The sequence below is a fragment of the Cherax quadricarinatus genome, chromosome 22, assembly GCF_038502225.1.
Source record: "Cherax quadricarinatus isolate ZL_2023a chromosome 22, ASM3850222v1, whole genome shotgun sequence".
Taxonomy (NCBI): domain Eukaryota; kingdom Metazoa; phylum Arthropoda; class Malacostraca; order Decapoda; family Parastacidae; genus Cherax; species Cherax quadricarinatus.
The window spans coordinates 33833124-33847090 of NC_091313.1; the positions used below are offsets into that span (position 1 = coordinate 33833124).

The 13967-nt window shown below is 37.2% G+C and overlaps 1 protein-coding gene across 1 annotated transcript in view; it reads left to right on the top strand.

Annotated features, from left to right (window-relative positions):
• The window catches only part of LOC128689616 (uncharacterized), a 233464-nt gene that overhangs the window by 101673 nt on the left and 117824 nt on the right, over positions 1-13967 (top strand). The window contains exon 7 of the mRNA XM_070087707.1: positions 4743-4887. Within this exon, the coding sequence (XP_069943808.1) occupies positions 4743-4887 (145 nt within the window). The remainder of the gene's footprint in view (positions 1-4742; positions 4888-13967) is intronic.

Sequence of the window (13967 nt, forward strand, 5' to 3'; positions counted from 1 at the left end):
CTAGCAATGTCTGTGTTGCAGGAGTGTGGCTAGCAATGTCTGTGTTGCAGGAGTGTGGCTAGTAATGTCTGTGTTGCAGGAGTGTGGCTAGCAATGTTTGCGTTGCAGGAGTGTGGCTAGGAATGTTTGTGTTGCAGGAGTGAATGTCTGTGTTGCAGGAGTGTGGTTAGCAATGTCTGTGTTGCAGGAGTGTGCCTAGCAATGTCTATGTTGCAGGAGTGTGGCTAGCAATGTCTGTGTTGCAGGAATGTGGCTAGCAATGTCTGTGTTGCAGGAGTGTGGCTAGCAATGTCTGCGTTGCAGGAGTGTGGCTAGCAATATCTGTGTTGCAGGAGTGTGGCTAGCAATGTCTGTGTTGCAGGAGTGTGGTTAGCAATGTCTGTGTTGCAGGAGTGTGGCTAGCAATGTCTGCGTTGCAGGAGTGTGGCTAGCAATATCTGTGTTGCAGGAGTGTGGCTAGCAATGTCTGTGTTGCAGGAGTGTGGCTAGCAATGTCTGTGTTGCAGGAGTGTGGCTAGCAATGTCTGTGTTGCAGGAGTGTGGCTAGCAATGTCTGTGTTGCAGGAGTGTGGCTAGCAATGTCTGTGTTGCAGGAGTGTGGCTAGCAATGTCTGTGTTGCAGGAGTGTGGCTAGCAATGTCTGTGTTGCAGGAGTGTGGCTAGCAATGTCTGTGTTGCAGGAGTGTGGCTAGCAATGTCTGTGTTGCAGGAGTGTGGCTAGCAATGTCTGTGTTGCAGGAGTGTGGCTAGCAATGTCTGTGTTGCAGGAGTGTGGCTAGCAATGTCTGTGTTGCAGGAGTGTGGCTAGCAATGTCTGTGTTGCAGGAGTGTGGCTAGCAATGTCTGTGTTGCAGGAGTGTGGCTAGCAATGTCTGTGTTGCAGGAGTGTGGCTAGCAATGTCTGTGTTGCAGGAGTGTGGCTAGCAATGTCTGTGTTGCAGGAGTGTGGCTAGCAATGTCTGTGTTGCAGGAGTGTGGCTAGCAATGTCTGTGTTGCAGGAGTGTGGCTAGCAATGTCTGTGTTGCAGGAGTGTGGCTAGCAATGTCTGTGTTGCAGGAGTGTGGCTAGCAATGTCTGTGTTGCAGGAGTGTGGCTAGCAATGTCTGTGTTGCAGGAGTGTGGCTAGCAATGTCTGTGTTGCAGGAGTGTGGCTAGCAATGTCTGTGTTGCAGGAGTGTGGCTAGCAATGTCTGTGTTGCAGGAGTGTGGCTAGCAATGTCTGTGTTGCAGGAGTGTGGCTAGCAATGTCTGTGTTGCAGGAGTGTGGCTAGCAATGTCTGTGTTGCAGGAGTGTGGCTAGCAATGTCTGTGTTGCAGGAGTGTGGCTAGCAATGTCTGTGTTGCAGGAGTGTAGCTAGCAATGTCTGTGTTGCAGGAGTGTGGCTAGCAATGTCTGTGTTGCAGGAGTGTAGCTAGCAATGTCTGTGTTGCAGGAGTGTGGCTAGCAATGTCTGTGTTGCAGGAGTACATCAGTTTTATCATCACTTCCAGAATATTCAACATTAACAACGTTCATCTAGGACTAGGTGAACCTCGAGCAACACAACAACACATAGTTCTTCTCGATTGTTCTTCTCGGTTGTTCTTCTCGGTTGTTCTTCTCCGCACATCACATTACACAGCTTAAGATCAAAGTTCATCACTAAATTATCAATGTGAAATCATCTGTATTTATTGTCGTACTACGACTCTCGCACCAAAATAATAATGGTGGTCGTGTTGTTGTTCATAACAAAGTTTGACGCCGGGATATTGTAAAATAAGAAAGTGACTTTTAAAAAAATTATTCTCGAAGCTTCAGTTCGATGTATATATGGAGGCTAAGACATCTTTTGAAGAAGTACAAAAATTAAAATAGAAGAATATGTTCATATTGAAAAAGAAAAAAAATGATAATGAAAGTTAACGAAGAAAAGGAATTAGACAAATCTGAAATGTTTCTTCTAAGTAGAAGGAAGATAAGAGCAGCGCCACTTAAAACTAATTCTGGACAGCATAAAAAATAATAAAAAAATAAATTTTTAGGCATGTTTCTTCTTAGTCTTTACACAAGTAGACACAAACAAAATACCAGTAATTGATTATCATACTGATCCCGTGGAAAATAAATTATGCAATATCACTGTAACCATAGACAAGGTTATTAAAATAAATTTTAAGACCCCGATAAATTATTTTAAAGGGTTTTAAGGACTGGAAGACAAACCTGCTGATTATTCCTTTCAGTATACCCTTGCAAATGGGCATCATTCCAGATATGTGAAAGATGCCTATTATAATTCCAATTTACAAAAGGGGAGATAAATTCTCACCTAGGAATTACCACCTCATCCATTTGATGTCAGTAGTGGGTAATTCATTAGAATCAATAATAGCTGATACAGTCTGAAGCCCCATGAAGGGTTAATGAACAGAATTTAGATAGTCACAACACAGATTCACAAGATGCCATTCTTTCTTAACAAATTAAATTGGAAATTTAAAGTGAAAATCGACATGGAAACTATAGTTATTTAAATTGCTTTCAGTAAAGACCACAATGGAAATAAGTCACTCTGTCTGACTTTTTTGGGTTATCCTAGGTTCTCTACACATATGCTGCTATGTATGATAATTCTATGTAACTGTATTTGTGTATACCTGAATAAACTTACTTACTTACTTACTTAGAGTCCCACACGACACATACTGTTGGAGGTCAAATTCTTTCAATTGTGAGAACATAAATGATTAATTGTCAGTAGAGAGTTTGCTTAAATGTAATAAAGTCAGATTAAAGGCCAGTCACAAGTGGCTTTCCACAAGGATCAGTTGTGTGCTCGTTGGTGTCAACATTCTTATAACCTTCATAAACAAATTTAAAGCGACTTAAGATTTTGTGATGGTACAATAAACCGCAGAGTGATGAGTCACAGGAAGACTACACAGAATTTCAGAATGATGTGAACAAATTATTGCTTTCGTTGAAAAAAACTGATAGATGTTTTGTGTGGAAAAAGGCTGTACTAATCTTTGGAAATGAAAGTAACTCTGGGCATATATCAAATGAATTATTTTGAACTTCATCATACTGGATGTTGGAATGATTTAGAAGTCCTTGTTAGGACAAATTTGAAGCCAAGTCAGCATTGCTTAAACGTCCATAATAAGGCCAATAAACACCTTGGATTTATAGCAACAGGTAAAAGAAACAGAAATTGCTAAGATATTCATCTACTATACCTAACATATAACTAATAAGGCCTCATTAAAATTATGAAGTGCAGGTGTGGTCTACATGCTGCAGAATGGATGTAACTGAATTAGAGAATATACGAAGAAGAATGATGAAGTTAATTCACTCTATATGAAACCAATCCAATTAGAAAAATTGGAAGAGTGAACATGAAATTTCTTGAAATATATAGAATGATGAGCAATGTGAGTGAGGAATACAGGTGGATGGCAGGTATAAATAAAGGGGAGAGAAATAGGGTGCTAAGGATATCTTACCTGGAAAGACCTTAAAACAATAGTTTCAAGTTGGATAAACTAATAATGAGAAAGGACAGAGGAAAACACTCGTTTATCAACAGAACTGTTAAGAAGTTCTTCCAAGTTGAGTCACTGAAGCTACGATTTTTATTGTTTTAAAAACTGGTTAAACAATATGTGGGTGAGAAGGATTAGATCTGAAAATAAACTTCCTCGACTAGGCAAGTGATAATAATAATAATAATAATAATAATAATAATAATAATAATAATATCTTTATTTCTACAAGTATAATGACATACACGTACTACTAAATAAAAAGCCGCTTATTATGCTGAGCATTTCAGGCAAATTAGGTCAGTTTTGTCCCAGGATGCGACCCACACCAGTCCACTAACACCCAGGATGCGACCCACACCAGTCCACTAACACCCAGGATGCGACCCACACCAGTCCACTAACACCCAGGATGCGACCCACACCAGTCCACTAATACCCAGGATGCGACCCACACCAGTCCACTAACACCCAGGATGCGACCCACACCAGTCCACTAACACCCAGGTACCTATTTTACTGATGGGTGAACATGGACAACCAGTGTAAAGAAACACGGCCAATGTTTCTACCCTCGCCGGGAATCGACCTCGGACACTCAGTGTGTGAAGTAAGAGCTTTTGCCACCAGGCCACGGGTCACCATACTGTTTTGTTTGTTTATTCTTGTTGTCACGAAAGCCTTGTTAAGCCGAATCATGATATAAAAAACAGACTTCATGAACTCTTATAATGAATATAAGAAACATTTCATTGGGAAATCTTCCCAGGACACTGTCATACAAACAATTGTATAATGATAAACAAACATAAAAGACACAATGCGTTTGTACATCACTGATACATCGACAATCACCTCGTGAATTGGGTAAATCCTATTTATCCAAGAAAGTGGCTCAGATGGTATAAGATGCCTTTAATACCATATTATCAACACTTCTAACATCAGTATTCAAAATCAGTGTAGCTTAAAATTAATAAATCTTCAGCTCACGTCATTTTCGAAAGTTATCCAGTCATATTAGACTATTATGTTCCTAGGGAACATAACAGTCTGCTCTACACACTGCAGTGCTCCCTCGCTCTCAGATAAACCTCTTCTGCACCTCACATTCCTTTCTCTCTAGTTTTACATATAACCCTCTTTTCAATAGGCTTTAAACCTAATAAACTAAATATTTTTTCCTGTTTTCTTGATGGTAACATGACAGACGCGGCAGGTCGGGAGGGACACAGTGTCATGGGTTACATTTATCGTCACACACAAGGAGAACGGTGCAGTGCTGACGTGTACAGCTTCGTCTTCTACACTACCAGATCCTCCTGTCTCCACCAGTACCACACTTAATGTTACACGTAAGTGATACTAAAACTAGTGGCATACCTATTATTATTATTATTATTATTATTATTATTATTATTATTATTATTATTATTAATATTACTATTATTATTATTGTTATTATTATTATTATTATTATTATTATTATTATTATTATTATTATTATTATTATTATTATTATTATTATTATTATTATTATTATTATTATTATTATTATTATTATTGTGTGAAAGAAACAGGTTTAGGGAAAGGAAACCTTGTATTATTTTTAATAATAATAATAATAATAATAATAATAATAATAATAATAATAATAATAATAATAATAATAATAATAATAATAATAATAATTAAGCTATTACTAATCCGGCTTCTTGGTATTTTAATCTCTGACTGCACATTTAAGTCTCTCGCATCTTTTCTCATTTTTCTCAGTCTTATCTCTCATTAATTTGTGGTATAAGGAAAGAATCTCTCTTGTAGCTTGTAATACATGGTAAGAGCTACCAGCTCTCCAACACATGTACAGAGAAATGAGTTTCTCCCTCCTCTTGCCTGATTATATCCCCAGGCACTTCACCAACCCAGGTGATTCTCACTTCTCCACTCTATGACACTCTCTGTCTCTCCCTCTCTCTCTCTCTCTCCCTCTCTCTCTCTTCCTTTCTGTCTCTCTCTCTCATAGTCCACATTTAATAGTTTTCATTAAACTTTTATGTTAATCAAACACTTTTAACAATAAACTTCAACAAAGCTTCACTGTTAAACAAGACAAAACAGTTTATAATGTTTCTTACAGATGGTAAATACGTCACAAGTAATCTTTAAGATATCTGTTAAGTGTACCGCAGGTAAGACAACACAAGACATTATCTTCATTCATAAATTAAACAAGATAGTCACAGCAGGGACTTGGTTTTAGGCTGAGAAGAATTTTATGGTAAACACATAAATAAACATTACAGAGAGAAACATTTCCAGGTAATCTCTTAGTGTAGTAATGCATAACATTGTGAATAAAGCTAAAATCTTAAGTTTGGTCACAAAAAATGTTTTGTTTAATAACAATACAACCAGAGGGCCTTATATCGGTATTATATACGAAAGTAAAATTACTACATCCTTCAGTTAAAATCTTGCGAATTCCTTGCATTGTTAAATTCTCTAGTAAGGCTGATGCATGCAGGGGATGAGATGAAAAGCTGTAAGCCTTCTCCCTGAAAGCTGGCTGCCTTGGATCAAAGTCTAGCGCAAGCTGGACTCCAAGGTACTGGCCCAGTGTGGGTAGATTGGTAAAGCACTGCGTACCTTGTTCCAAGGTTCGAGTCTCCTTCATCCAGAGATCAGTGTTTGTGTATATTTCGCCTGCTCTTGCGAATTCCTTGCATATATATATATATATATATATATATATATATATATATATATATATATATATATATATATATATATATATATATATATATATATATATATATATATATATATATATATATATATATATATATATATATATATATATATATATATATATATATATATATATATATATATATATATATATATATATATATATATATATATATATATATATATATATATATGCAATAAGAACACAGTAAACAGGTGAATTTCAGAATATGCAAAACAGAAAACCTACAAATAACTGTTCCTATGTCCACTATTATTCCTCGCATCAAGATAGAGTCAAACTGTCTGTTTTCTCATCAATGTTTTTGAGAGCTTTACGAATTTGTAGTCCTGAGTTCATAGATGAGGAAATATCCAAAATTTATGAAATAGGTAATGATTTAAAATACCCAAGAAATGTAATTGATAAATCTTTTAAAGTTGCTAGAAATACTTTTTACAATCCAAAAAGGGACAACCAGCCTTATTCAACTAAAAATATGTTGGTTCTCCCTTACCATGAAAACTTGGTTGATATGCCTTCTCTTCTTAAGACTTTTAATATTAAAGTTGTATTCAAAAATCTTGATACAGTAAAAAAACTTTTGATAAAGAATTCCCCCTAAAATGCTGATGGATGTGTCTATAAGATTCCTGGTAAAATTTGCGATAAAGTTTATTACGGTCAAACTGGTAAAAATCTCGAACTAAGATTAAAACAACATAAATATAGCATTAGAACTGGACAAGATTCCAATGCTCTATTTATTCATGTAAGAGATTTTAACCATCCAATTGATTTTCAAAAAGTTGAGAAAGTAGTATCAAGCAAGTCCATGGTCGACAGGAATATAATTGAATCTTGTTTCATAAAAAGCAGTTTTGACAAAAATATGAATATTTCCTTTGGTTTATATAAATTAGATCCATTTATAATTAATAGAATTTGGGAAGAATTTAATAATACACTGGACAAATAATAATTTTTAAATTTTCTTGGGTAGAATAGTTTGTTGGTGAGTTGTGCAAAGGAACCGTCCAGATGGGTCGGCGCGCGTCAGGTGTTTAACCGTTGTGGGATCTGATAGTGAGGTGTTGGCCAGACCCCTTATATAGCTTCCTTGGATGCTTTACTTTCATAGTTCCTTGATAATGTGAGTAGTCACGAAAGCGCTTGGAATTTCTCTATTCTTTCAGAGTGGTTGTTTTGCATATATATATATATATATATATATATATATATATATATATATATATATATATATATATATATATATATATATATATATATATATATATATATATATATATATATATATATATATATATATATATATATATATATATATATATATATATATATATATATTTATATATATGTATATATATATTATTGTGACCACGAACGAGTGGTATTGATCAATAACAACATTGCACTAGCCAAGGACTAGAACCCATGCTGCTTTGGCCTGCCTCATGGTGGGCGAAAACACATGACGCCCTAATCCACTGGACCATTCGATCCTTAAGAGTAGCGCATCCAGCGGAACTGGATGTTGTACTCGCTACCCAAGGACATACGGTGGTGTGGGTGACTCTAGGCTAATTTCATTCTAGTCCCTGTTTGGTGTACTAGTACAACGAGAAGTATTTTATATTATTGTGACCACGAACGAGTGGTATTGATCAATAATAACACTGCACTAGCCAAGGACTCGAACCCATGCTAGAATGAAATTAGCCTAGAGTCATCCACACCATCTTGTGTCCTTGGGTAGCGAATACAACATCCATTTCCTCTGGATGCGCTACTCTTAAGGATCATATGGTTCAGTGGATTAGGGCGTCATGTGTTTTCGCCCACCATGAGGCAGGCCAAAACAGCATGGGTTTTTCAGTGTATATGACGTGTACTTCAGAGAGAGGATTAACAAAGCATAAGACTCTGCATTAAATATTGTACGAATGATGTTCTTAAATTAATTTTAATAGATCCTAAAGAATTTAAAGGGGATTTTTTTTGTTACCCCAGTAGGAACGTGTTGTGTTTGAGGCAGTGGGTGACTGGTCAGTATGGTCACCATCGTTTATCATTTTGAAAAGGTTATGTCAAACATAAAATAATTATTAATGATATCATTGCAAAATATGTAAAATAAAGATCTTGAACCTTCAATTATAATTATTTGTTCTTTTAAACCTTTATAAAGGTTCAGATAGGGCTTATGAAATTAATGATGTTTATGAAGACTGTTAACTATCCTTATTAGCATTTCCATCATTAAATCTGTAATATCGTAAAAAAATAACTGTCATTTATCGAAATGATGGATATCATCTGGTATTTTATTTTAATTAATTTAAAGAGAATTTGAACGACGCATCTTATGACTTGGCCGGCAGGTCTTCTTATGACTTGGCCGGCAGGTCTTCTTATGACTTGGCCGGCAGGTCATCTTATGACTTGGCCGGCAGGTCTTCTTATGACTTGGCCGGCAGGTCTTCTTATGACTTGGCCGGCAGGTCTTCTTATGACTTGGCCGGCAGGTCATCTTATGACTTGGCCGGCAGGTCATCTTATGACTTGGCCGGCAGGTCATCTTATGACTTGGCCGGCAGGTCTTCTTCTGGTATTTTATAAATTTAATTATGGGACTAATTAATTTGACTTTTCAAAGATCTTTATGAAGGTCATCGATGATTATAATCATCAAAGGAGAATTTAATTGGCATTTTGCAAAAATAGAAAATAATATTAAGCAGGTGGGTCAGAGAGTGAAAACATACGTCTGGCAGGCAAGTTGAAAGTGTTAACATACGTCTGGCAGGCAAGTTGAGGGTGTTAACATACGTCTGGCAGGCAAGTTGAGGGTATCAACATACGTCTGGCAGGCAAGTTGAGGGTATCAACATACGTCTGGCAGGCAAGTTGAGGGTATACGTCTGGCAGGCAAGTTGAGGGTATCAACAACCAGTATCATCACCATAACCATATTAGTGTCTCCACCACAACTGTGTCAACCATATTACTGTCTCCACCACCACTGTGTCAACCATATTAGTGCCTCCACGATCACTGTCAACCATATTAGTGTCTCCACCACCACTGTGTCAACCATATTAGCGCCTCCACGATCACTGTCAACCATATTAGTGTCTCCGCCACCATTGTGTCAACCATATTAGTGCCTCCACGATCACTGTCAACCATATTAGTGTCTCCACCACCACTGTGTCAACCATATTACTGTCTCCACCACCACTGTGTCAACCATATTAGTGCCTCCACGATCACTGTCAACCATATTAGTGTCTCCACCACCACTGTGTCAACCATATTAGTGCCTCCACGATCACTGTCAACCATATTAGTGTCTCCACCACCACTGTGTCAACCATATTAGTGCCTCCACGATCACTGTGTCAACCATATTAGTGCCTCCACGATCACTGTTAACCATATTAGTGTCTCCACCACCACTGTGTCAACCATATTAGTGCCTCCACGATCACTGTGTCAACCATATTAGTGTCTCCACCACCACTGTGTCAACCATATTAGTATCTCCACCACCACTGTGTCAACCATATTAGTGTCTCCACCACCACTGTGTCAACCATATTAGTGTCTCCACCACCACTGTGTCAACCATATTAGTGTCTCCTCCACCACTGTGTCAACCATATTAGTGTTTCCACCACCACTGTGTCAACCATATTAGTGTCTCCACCACCACTGTGTCAACCATATTAGTGTTTCCACCACCACTGTGTCAACCATATTAGTGTTTCCACCACCACTGTGTCAACCATATTAGTGTTTCCACCACCACTGTGTCAACCATATTAGTGTTTCCACCACCACTGTGTCAACCATATTAGTGTTTCCACCACCACTGTGTCAACCATATTAGTGTCTCCTCCACCACTGTGTCAACCATATTAGTGTTTCCACCACCACTGTGTCAACCATATTAGTGTCTCCACCACCACTGTGTCAACCATATTAGTGTCTCCTCCACCACTGTGTCAACCATATTAGTGTCTCCACCACCACTGTGTCAACCATATTAGTGTCTCCACCACCACTGTGTCAACCATATTAGTGTTTCCACCACCACTGTGTCAACCAAAATGGAGAAGGGATGTGCAAAGAAAATGTCAGAAGAGAGTAGAGTAACAAGAGATTTTGTTGCGTGTACAGAAGTAGAGAATTACTGTATGATTCCTGCTGGAGCTGGAATCTTCACCCAGAGAGAGAAGACCCAACCTTCCTTATTTATCAGCCATGATAATAATGTTTGGTGTTAGTAAGCTATTAAATAATATTGTTTCTCAAAGATCAGGTTGATGCTCAAGAAATCAACACCTAGTGCATGGTATGAACATTGATGATCAGATAATATATTTTAACGAAACTGTAGAATAACTTAACGAAAATATTAAGAACAATAAACGTGAATCAGAGGGAATATTTACAAAACGTGAATCAGAGGGTATATTTACATGCAAATCCTGCAGTGATCAAGTGTGTCTCCCACATTACATACCAGTTCTTGAAGACATAGCATAACACATAGTATCAAAATTGTTGTCTAAGAAGAATCGAAAATCCCAGAAGCACAGATGAGCGAGGATGATCCCAGATGAATATTTGTGAGGGATGACAGATATTCATGGAATCATCTGTAGGGAACGTATTTATTTGAGTAAAACTGTTATATATATATATATATATATAATTTGTATCGGTAGCAATTCTGATTCACTCTAAAGCATTTTATTTGTATTAACTTATGGACATATTAAATTTTGTTTTTCGTATTTTAGCCATAGTTGGTAACCCTCAGAAGTGGGGAGAGAACGTGTGAGGAGGTGACTCAGTTGGTAACCCTCAGAAGTGGGGAGAGAACGTGTGAGGAGGTAACTCAGTTGGTAACCCTCAGAAGTGGGGAGAGAACGTGTGAGGAGGTGACTCAGTTGGTAACCCTCAGAAGTGGGGAGAGAACGTGTGAGGAGGTAACTCAGTTGGTAACCCTCAGAAGTGGGGAGAGAACGTGTGAGGAGGTAACTCAGTTGGTAACCCTCAGAAGTGGGGAGAGAACGTGTGAGGAGGTAACTCAGTTGGTAACCCTCAGAAGTGGGGAGAGAACGTGTGAGGAGGTGACTCAGTCGGTAACCCTCAGAAGTGGGGAGAGAACGTGTGAGAACGTAACTCAGTTGGTAACCCTCAGAAGTGGGGAGAGAACGTGTGAGAACGTAACTCAGAGGCCAGGGTGAAGGACTGTAAGACGAAAGACTTTTAAGAATAAGGGAGATTAGCTGATTTTTTTATTATTTGTAAAGACGTGAAAATCCTTCAATGGAAGGGATTTTATGGACCTGTGAATTATCTCCTGAGAAATGAGCGACTAGATATATCAGAGATCATTGACCCAAACGCAAAATTTTAAAGAGAATTTTGATATTGAGCAGATGGCTATGAAAGTGTTGGAGAGTCTAGTGTATTATATATTAGGAAATAATATGCCAAGAATCTTCCAATTAAAATGTTTACTTGGGAATATCATCTGCTTATCGTACATAGATGATACAATACTACGACGATATTATTATCAAGAATGTTTATCAAAAGCATTGAACAACTTATCATGATTTTTGAACCTAATGTATACCTGGAGTATACCTGGAGGGGGTTTGGGGGTCGGAGACCCCGCCCCACGGTCCGTGACCAGGCCACAGGTAATTGTTCTTTATATTTTGGTAAGATGGATTTTTTTTTAATTTGAGTTAGTGAGAGTCTCACGGTAATCCGAAAGTTGCAAACTTAAGCTATATATTAAAAATTCTTTAATTTAACGAACATAATATTTTATTTCGTCTATAAACAAGTATTTCCAACTTTTGGAATATATCTAAAGTTTGAACTAACAGAATCTCCGTCGATCACTTCTGACTGGCATTGAAATCCCCAGTGACTCTATGATGAATAGATAATTATGAGTGTAAAAATACGTTCTATGTTTTGCTTGTTTGTTACAGCTTAAGAGAATGTTTAAAATTAAGAGAGAGAGTTTTATTAGGACGTTGATGGTGATGAGTGTGGATCAAACCTGCACACGAAAATTACTCCCTATGAAAGCAAAAACCTCGGCAGGAGACGCAACATTCCCCGAAGAAAAGCCGGGGCGCCACGAGTACACTGAGAGACAACACAACAAGTGTCAGGTGCCAAGACTGTTCAACTGCCTCCCAGCATACATAAGGGGGATTGCCAATAGACCCCTGGCTGTCTTTAAGAAGGCACTGGACAGGCACCTAAAGTTAGTACCTGACCAACCGGGCTGTGGTTCGTACGTCAACTAGTGTGCGGCCAGCAGTAACAGCCTGGTTGATCAGACCCTGATCCACCATGAGGCCTGGTCTCAGACCGAACCGCGGGGACGTTGACCCCCGAAACCCTCTCCAGGTAAACCCCAGGTAAACACTCGTCGGTGAAGTCTTCAGTTACTAAGATTGTGTAACAAAATTCTTTATCAACGAATCTTATAAACAGAAGTCTTAATATACAACAACAGTGAGTTTTATGAACTGAAACAGTGTTAAGAAAATTAATTCTTCCTTACCAGAGCAGCGTATCTGTGGAGCAGAGAGAAATGTTGCTCTGGATACTAATGAATACACACAGAAGTGAATCTAAGAGTATGGTGAGTGTGTCTGGGTCAGACATGTCTTCCTGTTAGACACGGGTGATCCTGTGCAAATATATTTGGAAGTTCATGACACCCAGTCACCAAAGTCGATTAAGTATAATTCTCCCACGAAGATGTTTTCTGAGGCGTCGAGTTTATTACAGTTTAGAAACTTAAATTCTCTAAATATTAAATAACAAGTTTATTAAATATAGTTGAAAGAAAATTTTTTCTTGTGAGGTAATTTTTATTAATTTAGATTCTGTTATGAACTAAAAATTATAAAATACAATTAAAAACTGTTATAAATGAACTATTTAAATATTTTCTTTAATTATGATATATAAAATACAATAGTTTTAAGTTGTTGCACCAAGGATGGAGTTACAATGACATATTTTAAAGTGACAACTTTCAACTATCTCACTATTATAATCAAGTAAACTGATTACGTGAAGTAAGATTTAATGGTGATGCAAATGTATAATTTAATGTCCTTGCAATTAAAATGTAATAATAATAATTTAATACCATGAATGTATAATATAATGAGATGTTTCACACGTTGAAAAATTAGGATGTATGTGTAAGGAAAAATGATACTTATAGAAAAATATGGACAATAAACGCACTATTCTTCACTTTAAAACACTTTAATTGCCTCTATAACTATCGTTTTTTTTAAATATTATCTTTTAATAAAATAGTTAAGTCCCCTTACACTGACGACATTGTTTCTTACCATTAAATTATGTAAATAAAATATAATTAAGTTTAAACGTTTTTACGACTAGAAGTTTTAAACAAAATATATATAAGTTTAAAGGATTAAACTATAGGTCATTATAAATAGTTTTTGTCTATCACTGTCTTACTAAGTGAGATGCATTAATTATCTGTGACGACCTGGAAAAGTTTCTCTGTGTATAGCAAAGTTCCTTTATGTGTTTACCATATAATGTATCTCAGTTTACATCAGAGTTCCATCCCAG